Source organism: Hyla sarda, chromosome 2 (genome assembly GCF_029499605.1).
Source record: "Hyla sarda isolate aHylSar1 chromosome 2, aHylSar1.hap1, whole genome shotgun sequence".
In the NCBI taxonomy this organism is placed as follows: domain Eukaryota; kingdom Metazoa; phylum Chordata; class Amphibia; order Anura; family Hylidae; genus Hyla; species Hyla sarda.
The window spans coordinates 336184811-336195771 of NC_079190.1; the positions used below are offsets into that span (position 1 = coordinate 336184811).

The 10961-nt window shown below is 41.5% G+C and overlaps 1 protein-coding gene across 1 annotated transcript in view; it reads left to right on the forward strand.

Annotated features, from left to right (window-relative positions):
- PM20D1 (peptidase M20 domain containing 1) overlaps positions 1-10024 on the forward strand; it is an 81515-nt gene extending 71491 nt beyond the window's left edge. Inside the window, exons 12-13 of the mRNA XM_056558025.1 lie at positions 176-275; positions 8290-10024. Coding sequence (XP_056414000.1) covers positions 176-275; positions 8290-8419 — 230 coding nt within the window. The 3' untranslated portion in view covers positions 8420-10024. The remainder of the gene's footprint in view (positions 1-175; positions 276-8289) is intronic.
- The last annotated feature ends 937 nt before the right edge of the window (positions 10025-10961 follow it).

Below are 10961 nucleotides of genomic sequence, written 5' to 3' on the forward strand. Positions count from 1 at the left end.
ATGTGTTACTGCAATCTTTTTCTGTGAGAAATACTTAATTTTCTTTAAACATTTCAGGGGGGCCAACATTTACGGCCATGACTGTAAATGGTAATTCCTGTACATGAGACTAGAAAACCATGTGTTTGCATTGTATTTATTGAAGAACTAATGTCCTCCTTGTGTATTTTATTAGGTGTCTGCATTGGAAATACTGACAGCCGTCATTTTGTCAATCTAACTGATAGCATCTATCGTTTTAGCCCTTTCAAATTGAAATCTGAGGATCTGAGCAGGTAGGGGATGACTGACAGAAATCTCACACTGTCAAGTATTTTTATAAGTTTGCTAGTTGACTTATTGATGTTCCAGATATTTTATAAATACAACCGTGGATTGCTTGTTATGGGCAAAATCAAACAGTTTTGGTTTTAGGTAAGCTGATAAATCTAGGCTACTATGTTCTGTTTTGTCACAAACATTCTTACTGGGATGTATGTGATGTTTGGATGTTACAGCGGTAACCAATACAAAACCACTTGTTTTGTCTAAGATCGCAGCGTCTAAAGGGTTAATATCGTACATCAGCCCGATTGGCGATGTCCAGTTTTAGCCGTGAGTCCTGGTTGCTGATGAGGGCTTGTTTTTTGCGTGACCAGTTGTCCTGCGTAATTACATCACTCATTTTACCATAAAATGTATGGCGCAACCAAAAAATACTATTTGTGTGGGTAAATTAAAAAGAAAACCGCAATTTAGCAAATTTTGGAAGGTTTTGTTTTCTCGTCGTACAAGTTTATGGTAAAAATGACATGTGTTCTTTATTCTGTGGGTCAATACGATTAAAATGATACCCATGCTTGTATACTTAAAAAATAAAAAAAATCACAACCTTTTTAACCAAATTAGTATGTTTAAAATCCTTCTATTTTGACAAAATATAACTTTCACTTTTTCGTATAAGCAGTGGTATGAGGGCTCATTTTTTGCGCCATGATCTGTACTTTTTATTGATACCACATTTGTGTTTATAAAACTTTTATAAATTTTTTTTAATAAAATGTGACAAAAAAGCAGCAATTTTGCGCTTTATTTTTATTTTTACATTCACGCTGTTCACCATACGGGATCAATAACATATTTTAATAGTTCGGACATTTACGCACGCGGCGATACCAAATATGTGTATTAATTACTTTTTTTACGCTTTATGGGGAAAAAGGGACATTTTACATTTTTATTGGTGGAGGGGATTTTTCAAATTTTTTTTTTACTTTTTTATTTTATAACTTTTTTTTTAAATTTTTTACTTTCATTTTTACACTTTAATAGTCACCATAGGGACTATCTATAGTAATCCATTGATTGCTAATACTATTCAGGGCACAGCACTGATCAATATTATCGGTGATCTTCTGCTCTGGTCTGCTCGATCTCAGACCAGAGCAGAAGACCCCGGGAGACGGCCGGAGCAAGGTGAAGGGACCTCTGGCCGCCATGCTGGATGATCGGATCATGGCAATCCGATCATCCATTTAAAGTACCCCCCTGCGCAGATGCCGTGATCTGTATTGATCACTGCATCTGAGGGGTTAATGGCGGACATCCGCGCAATCGTGGATGTCCATTACCGGTGGGTCCCTAGCTGCTGATAGCAGCCGGGACCTGCCGCGCATGCTGGTGCCCGCAGTCATGTCAGCACATAAATGTACGTCATGGTGCGTTAAGTACCACATCACCATGACGTACATTTACGTCCATTGTTGTTGTGTGGCTTCTCCTGGAATATGCTGTTCAGTTTGGGGTACCAGTTCATAAAAGGGGCATTATGGAGCTGAAAAGGATCTAGAAGGCACACAATTAAACTAATCAAACATCTTAGCTATGAGAGAACCTACAAATTGACACTGTAGCCAAAATTAATAAAGAAGCACCAGATTTTATTGAATAACATACATACATAAATGTAATATTAAAATGGAGCAGCAAACAGTCAGACTGCAAAATTGACTCACAGGAAAGGCTACCATAGTTTTTATTTTTATTTATTTTTTTACATTTTATATTCACACAATATTAATTGGATCACAAACATATTACATTCCATATCCCTGGGGGCGGGGGTGGTGGGTGGTAAAGAGGCCCCAACACCAGTAGAGAACTAACAAACCACATCGGCTAGAACATTGCATCCCTACAAGAAATAAACATAGCAAACAGAGACAGGTCCGCACGAGAAGAGAAAGTGGGGGGGAGAAAAGGGAGTGTCCCCAACCCATGCTCATGGAGGTTGCCTATCCGTAAATCTGTCCCATGGGTCCCATACCGACACAAAATGCGGGACGGTGTTGCTCAGAGAGGCAGTGAGGGATTCAAGAGAGCGAATCTCACGAATTCTAGCCAGGAGCTTCGTCCTATGACGAAATTAATGAGGGTTTTGGCTGCGAGGACAATGTGCATAAAAACTTAAAAACTGGCCTGGGCAAAACCCGGGCAGAAAGGTGTAATAGAAAGACCATGGGATCCAGAGGGATCACGACCCCCAGGACATCCGATATCAACTTTTGCACCCAAACCCAATAAGGAGCTATCAGTGGACAGGCCCAAAAAATATGGAAAACAGTACCTAAACCCACCCCACAACGCCAGCACTGAGGAGGAATGGCAGGGTTTAGTCTATTAAGCAGGGCAGGGTTAATAGACTAAACCAGCAGAGCAGGGTTATGTCTATTAAGCAGTACAGATAGAAGCCTTAGATGCCCGTTCCCAAATCAGCCTCCATAGAGAAACAGTAATATTAGTGTTAAGGGCCTCTTCCCAACGGCACATATAGCGATGGGAGGGGGAGGGACCATCTGGAGGAGAAAGGAGCATATACTAGATAGCAGCCCTCTCGTCTGAGGACCACCCCTACATAATCACTCAAAATCAGTAGGCAGGGAAACAGTCAGCGAGCTCTGTCCAGGAAAAATAATGCCGGAGTTGCATGTAGTGGTGTTCCTCGGAGGCAGGGAGACCCCACCTAGTCATCAATTGGTCAAAGGGTAAGAGTGAGCGGAGAACCTCTCCTTTTTACAACTCCATATCAAGTGTATTAAATTTGCTTTATCTTCCGAACACTTTGGACAGATGGAGTCTTGCCTACAATCAATCAACTCAAGGAACATAGGGGAATCATATAGTCTATAAACTATCCTGAAATGTAAATACTGGAATTTTTTTATTCGAGGACCCCAGCACAAAATTATTCAAGATTTTTTCCCATGTGGAACCTTAGGCTACCAAAGGGTTAGCTATACATATAGCAAAAATCATAGGGTGTGGGTATTATATTGCACATCAGTATCCTTAAGGCTATATCAAAACATAGCATGAACAAACAATGAATGTGACTATAGTGCCCACTACAAAACATTTCACACTCAAAGTTCCTATCAATGTATACTGAGGTAGTAAAAGGAGGAAGGAAAAGGTGGCGTGAATGGCAAAAAATGATGAAATGAAGGCGAGTAATGGGGAGAGGGACATGGCATGAACATAAAAGGGAAGGTGCAGTGCTCAAAATGTGTGTCTCCACTGTTCTCCTCACACCTGCACAAGCAGACAGATTTTCATCAAAGTCACCAACGTCAATGTACCTTACCCCCAGTCCGGGAGTCACCACAACGCTGTTTCGCTAATAATGCTTCCTCAGGGAGTGGTTGAATGCTCATTAAAATGGGTATTTATGCACCCGTCAGTCAATAGAGTACAGGAATCAAGATAAATGGCTGGGATTGGCGGACGCCACGTTTGCTGGCACAGGGCATGCGCAAAAGTGCACGTCGCTGTTCCGGCGTCCTCTGACCCGGCGTTAAGACCTCGTGGATGAAAGAAGGTGCATGCGCCGTGTCAGCAACCCCGTGAATACTGAAAAGTGGATGCGATAGAGGCAACACATAATCCTAACATAAGATCCCTGCTGTGCATGTGTTAGTCCAGGGATACTGGATAACAACAATAAAATATGTATGGAACATAGAATACATAAGGCATATGACCCCAAGAAAGCAGTAATAAAGCAGTCTAATTGAGCCAACCCTTAAAACTGTGCTGACAAACATTATCAAAGTGACTAAACCACATCAAACAGTGAGGGACAAGTGAATCATATATATAATAAAAATCCAATGTGAAACAACATCCAGCTCTCCCTATGCAGCCCAGAGCATCTCGGACCGGCCTGAACCACTTCCATACAATATTAAAGCAAACAGGATGGTCCAGCGCTTGTATCGGTAAAATAGCGAGGATTTTATTCAACAGATAAAGGTACAAACATCGTGACTCGTTTTGGCTGCTAGTTTACAGCCTTAGTCATAGTGTCTAAGGCTGTAAACTAGCAGGCGAAACGCGTCACGATGTTTGTATCTGTATCTGTTTTTCTTTTGTGGCTGTAATGCTCAGGACATAGAAGTGAGACCTACATATATTTGGTTGCTCAAGCACATTGCAAAATACACTAACCCTGTAGTACAGCAATCAATTGTATGAGTAATTTTGAACTCCTTTGCTCTTGTAGAGTTCCAAAATGTTGTTGCCCTTTCCACATTCAGACAGGCTACGCAGCCACTGCAGGGTTTATACCCCATTTAGGGCCTCTTGACCCGAAGATCTTATTTACATTTGGGCAAAGCCCGCTGCATCTCCCTCCATGTAGAATTGTAATTAGTGATAAATCTCACCTGGTTGTCTGTTTTAAATGTTTTTGTCTGTGTGAGTAACGTTGTTCTCGATGTTGATTTGTCTCTTCTGTATCCTCTCGCTATATCCTGATGTCTGTAGCCTCTTTCTTCAAATTGGGCCTGTAGATCTTTGGCTCGAGTTTCAAAGAAGTTTTCAGTTGAACAGATATGTTCTCACATTCTCAAAAATTGACCTGTGGGAATATTGGCAATAAGCGATTTGGTGTGACAGGAGGATGAATGCAAAAGTGAAGATCTTCAGGCATGATTAAGTTGTTGATTGCTGTGTCTGTGTGTATACAATATTCTTTCTATGTTGATGCATGCATTAGTTACCCCATTCATCTCCTCTCCCTCTTCCCTTTTTCCCTCCTTCCTCCCCCTCTAGTCTTTTGGTTATGTCCCCTTCCCGTTCTTTCTCTTTTTTTTCTCTAGTACTTTCACTTCCCTTTTCTTTTTCTGTTCTCGTGACTTTTTTTTGTCACCTTTTTCATTTGACATGTCCTTTCACCATACTTGCACTTTAGGTATGCCCTCTAATTCAGGGGTATGCTCATTTTTTGTAATACATGGTTATGTTACCATCAAGAGATGAGCGAAGTTACAGTGATTCGATTCGTCCGGCTCTAGGTCCGGTCAGAAAACCGTATTCAGGGAAAAATGAGACAACCGGAGTCAGCGTTTGACTCCAGTCGGCTCATTGAAATGAATGGGGTTCGGGCCAGATCCGGCTGGGATACGGGAGCGACCAGTTTTCGCCCCTCCCAACCGGATCCAGCAACCGTACACTACAATCATAGTGTGAAAGCACCCTAATTTGATTTTTATTATATATATATATATATATATATATATATATATATATACTGGGTCAGTACTTTCCTCAGGGAGAGGACACCTCTTCAGGTGTAACGGAGATTCAAGTTAGGCCATTAAGGGCCTAACTTGAATCTCCGTTACACCTGAAGAGGTGTCCTCTCCCTGAGGAAAGTACTGACTCCGTTTAAAGCCACAGGCCTCTCACCACAGCCAAGCCAGATCACCCTGCTCTGTACTGAGGAGGGGCAAACACCCGAAACAGCTGTCTGCAGATGGGTTCTCTTTCCTTCTGGAGAGAGTTCTGGCTTGGCATAAATCCCAATCAGTTCTGAGACTTCTTAACTGGAGCCTGAGCTGTTTTGCAGGACACACTACCTGTGAAGGTGGTGTGGTGCCCGAATTTAATTATATGATTCACTTGTAGTTAGTTTGTCAGCATGGTTTTGAGGGTTGACTCTCAATTATTAGTGTTTTCACCTAGTTGTCCATTTATATACTTTGTATCATTTGGTCCTTATATTCACTATTGTGTACATGCACGTTGTTTAATGGATTCATTTTTTCTTTCACTATAATATATATATATATATATATATATATATATATATATATATATATATAATGTCATTTTTATTTTATTTTTTCATTATTTTATTCCTGCTTTATTTGAGTCATATGCCTTATGTATTCTATGTTCCATTCATATTTTATTGTTGTTAGCCAGTATCCCTGGACTAATGCATGTGCAGCAGGGATGTTATGTTAGGATTATGTGTTGCTTCTATCGCATCCACTGACTTTTCTGTATTCACGGGGTTGCTGACACGGCGCATGCGCCTTCTTTCATCCGTGACATCATGACGCCGGCGCTTAATGCCGGGTCAGGACGCTGGCACAGTGACGTGGGCAGACACGTCCCGTCATTGTGCTTTTGCGCATGCCCTTTGCCAGCAACCATGGCGGCCACCATTCCCAGTCAGCGTCATCTTTCAGGTATTGAATCCCACCTCTTTATCTTGATTCCTGTACTCTATTGGCTGATAGGTGTATAAATATCCTTGTTTATGGGCATTCAACCACTCCCTGAGGAAGCGTTATTTGCAAAATGACATTGGGGTGACTCCTGGACTGGGGGGTAAGGTATGTTGGTGGTGTTGACTTTTGAAGAAAATTTGGTGTGAGGCTTGTCTGCTTGTGCAGGGGTGAGGGGAACAGTGTAGACCCACATTTTGGGCACCTTCCCTTTTGTGTTCATGCCCTGGCCCTCAGGGGACTTTTAGGAGGAATCATTAGATTCCACATACAAATCAATAGAGTTCCATAGAACTCCATTGATCTGTGTGCTCTGCAATCATTTGGTTGAGACTGCTTAGCCAGGCTCAATCAAATGAAGAGCCACGGACCCCAGTGATGCAGAGATAAGCCCTCCAGCTACCTCAACAGTGGATTGCCTTTGCGAGGGGGCGATACACCCCACTGGACCACCAGGGAGTGTTTAAAAGCACCCTTTAGATGCCGCTGACAGCGGCGATCTAAAGGGTTAATAGCCGGGCGTGGCGGCCCCCTGCTACAAGAAACAGCCGGGTATGGCGAGGGGTCAGGAGCCCGCGCCATACACTGTGGCAACCAGTTAAATGACAGAGCAATCTCCGATGTCCTTCATTACAGGCAGATGTCAGCTGCTGATTGCAGCAGGCATCTCCAGGTTATGACGCAGACGTGACCCATGTCATGTCCTCACCCGATCCATGACGTACATGTAGATCATGGGTCGGGAGAGGGTTAAGCCACGCCCACCGAAATTATCGGTGGAAAATTCACTCAGCCAAAAATGCCGAAAGGGGTAGCCGAAATTTCGGTGCATCCCTAATTATAATTGTTTAGCCTTAAGAAGTGTTGGGTTGATGTGATCCACTCATTTAAGTGTATAAATGGCCCATACAAAAAAATATGGAGATAAACTGTCCCAGGTAAAACACCATCAAAAGACAAGGGGACACTTTTTCCATCTGGAGAAAAAAAATATTTGGTCTCCAGGGGCGACCAGCCTTCTTTAGCATAAGAACTGTAAATTGATGGAACAGCCTGCCTCAGGAACTAGTCACAGTAGGATTAGTTGAGGGCTTCAAAACAGAGTTAGATACATTCCTAGAACAAAATAACATAAATGCAAAAATATAGAACCACATCCTCTCCACTTTATTCACCCGTACTCCTTCTCTTTGCCTCCTTTGTTGAACTTAATAGTTATGTGTATTTTTTCAACCATGCTAACTATAGGGGAGATTTGTCAAAACCTGTGCAGAGGAAAAGTTGACCTGTTGCCCATAGCAACCAATCAGGTCACTTCCTTCATTTTTAAAAAGGCCTCTGAAAAATGAAAGGAACAATATGATTGGTTACTATGGGCAACTGCTCCACTTTTCCTGTGCACAGGTTTTAATAAATGTCCCCCCTGTAACTATATGCTACTTTCAGATTCCGTCTAAAGTGTCCCTGTCATTTAAAAAACACTTTTGACATGTCGGGGTCTCTGTGCCAAGTTTCCAACCTATCATTAGAAAAAGCAGTGGATAAGCTTGCGGCAGCACACTTTACTCCCTGGCTAGCAGCGATTTCTATTCAGTATAGACTTATACTGGGGCCGTCTAGTGAAGCTATGTTTGACATGTCAAAAGTTTTTCAAATAACAGTACACTTTGTGTTGAATGTAACAAAAAAAATTTGGCTCCATAAGTGTAACTTTGAGTTGTGTTGCATCTTTCAGGATCCATGGGTTAAATGAGCGCATTTCTTTGGAAGGTTTAGAACGACTTACACAGTTCTACTATCAAATGATTCAGAATGCTGACTCTGACAAAGTTCCTGTTGCTCATCGAGTGACCCATGAACTGTAATGATGAAATGGATAAAGAGCTAGTCTGGAAATGAGTTCTGTCTGCACTACGCTAATGGATAAATGGTTCCCATTTGTCAGCCTATATCTCCTGCATACCAGTGCTCCCAGTGTCCTGCTGGATACCTGTCTGGTGCCTACCTGTTAGGGAATGATGCCCAGAATCAGGCCCAAGCCTTGGTCTCTCCTTCCTAATCCAGCCCACTGCCACTCTAGCAAGCGATTCCAATTGCTGCCCCCAGGCTTCTCTGTCTTCCGCCTCCTTGGTTTATGATGGTAAGAGTATAAGAAGTTGCTACCAACTAGGCAGAAGATAAAAATGTGTGTGGAGAGGTTTGAGAACTCCTATAGACAACAACTGAACTCTCTGAAATCGGAGCTTCAGTCCTCGGACACGAGGGTGTCTGACCTGACTACTAAACACATCTCTGTATCATCTACTGTCCTGGTGCAAAAATCTGTTGCTCATTATCAACACATTACCAACACTATCCTGCCTACCTTGAGTCCTGGTTACCCCCCATGTCTTCGCAACCCAGACTTTTCAAGAACACTATATTATGATGGGGGTTGGACCCCGAGGACTATTGGAGGAAAATCTTTCATGTTCCTATCCTAATTTTCCATGATATTGAATCCTTATAGGACTGCAGATAAGATCTGTACCTGCAGAGTAGTAGAACCCAGATCTCATAAATCAATGCATTACCTATGTATTGTATTAATGTCTGTAAGCAGACAAATGACTGTTATTTTAGTCACATTAAAAATATAATAAAACCTAGTCAAAAAATCGAATTTAAGCAAAAAAAGGTACCAATAAAAACTTTAGATCGCAGCACCCAAAAAATAATCCTTTACACACAGCTTCACAGCTGTTATGATTATTTTTAGTTATATTTTTTAAAAGTAGTTAGACATAAGTCACTATAATCATACTGACCTGAAAAATCAAGATAACATGATAGTTTTACTGTGAGATCAATAACATATAAACAAGCTCGGCCAACTCTCCCCCACCCTCCATTTGAATATAAAAAAAACTAAACATTTTTCAGTTGTGCAGTTTGTTTTGTGGTCCCCCCAGAAACAATGCATCATGTGGCTCTATAGATGAAAAAAAAAATGTATCACTCTTCAGCTGGGTTTACGCTACAGAATTTCTGAGTATAATTCTCTTTGTTGTCAATGGGATTCCGCTGTACAGTGCATCTTACGGAATTTTAGCGGCAGAGCTTTCCGTCCCTGAAATTCCTCCTCTAAATAAAATTCAGTCTTTCAGCGGAATCCTCATGGAATCCATCCGCATGGTCCTAGCGCCGACTATTTCCAGCCAGAGATTCCCTAGCCTAAAAGCCACAGCATGAAAAAAAGAAAATAATTCTTGGTTTAAATCTATTCTTTGTTTTAGCTTTAAAAATGGCATTTAAAAAGAAAACTGTAGGAAGCACCATTAGATTTTTCTCTTTTGTTTCCACTTTTTTTAAAAACGCACCTAATACTGCACCAAAAAGTGCATGTGTGAATTGTTTTTGTGAATGTGATTTTAGGCTCATTGGTAATTAAATAATTTGTGATATTTTTGTAAGTAAAAGCTGAAAAAATAAAGATCATATTTATATAATCTTTCTTATGTCTGTTTTCTTTTCTCTTTTTTGCTTTGGAGGTTATTCATATGTACAGGATCCTGCGCATATTTGATGTGCAGGATTTGATGCTGCGGATTTTATGCTGTGTTCAGTCACTGTTAGTTCACATTGAAATCTGCAGCTTCAAATCCTGCGCATCAAATATGCTCAGGACCTTTTAATAGGGAATATCTCATGTTAAATTACTAATGTAATATACTTGAGGATAACGCAGATTTCTGAATCCACATTTAGTAGCAACACCATACTTCATATTGCTCTGTATATTATGCCATACAGAGAAATTACTGTCCTGCATCCAGTGCAACGTAACGCTCTAATGCCTGGTGCACTGGTGTCAGATTTCCATATATTTTCCATTTTAATATAGTACCTCTGGAGCCTGAATGACTCTTGTAGTGTTTAATTTCTATATTGTATGGTATGTAAAGTACAGAGATCAGAAAAATGTACAAAATACAGTTTTTTAAGAATTTAAAGTCATTGTAGGAAAACTATATAATCTAGATTAGGGATGTTAAAGAGCACACACTTGTATAGTGAGGGAGAGCATGGTAAGTGAGCCATTACACCTTGTTCACACTGGTGTGGTGCTGTGCGGTGTCCGTTGCTGCCGTGGCGCTGTGTTTGCGGGGGGGGGGGGGGGCCATAGACTGGTTTGAGTGGCATTGGGGCCGCTCTGCCGGTGGGTTGGTCCCCCCCTGTGGGCATTGGTGTCGCGGCGGTGGTGGTCGCCACCTGGTGCTGCGCCATTTTATGCTAGGGACGTTAGGGAACCACTCTGGATAGGTGGCCTTGACGTGGCGAGTGGGCTTGTACTTTTTGATCAAAAATGTATACTAACAACCTGTTAGTTTTTGATATTATGCTGAGAAGCAATCAGATCATTATACA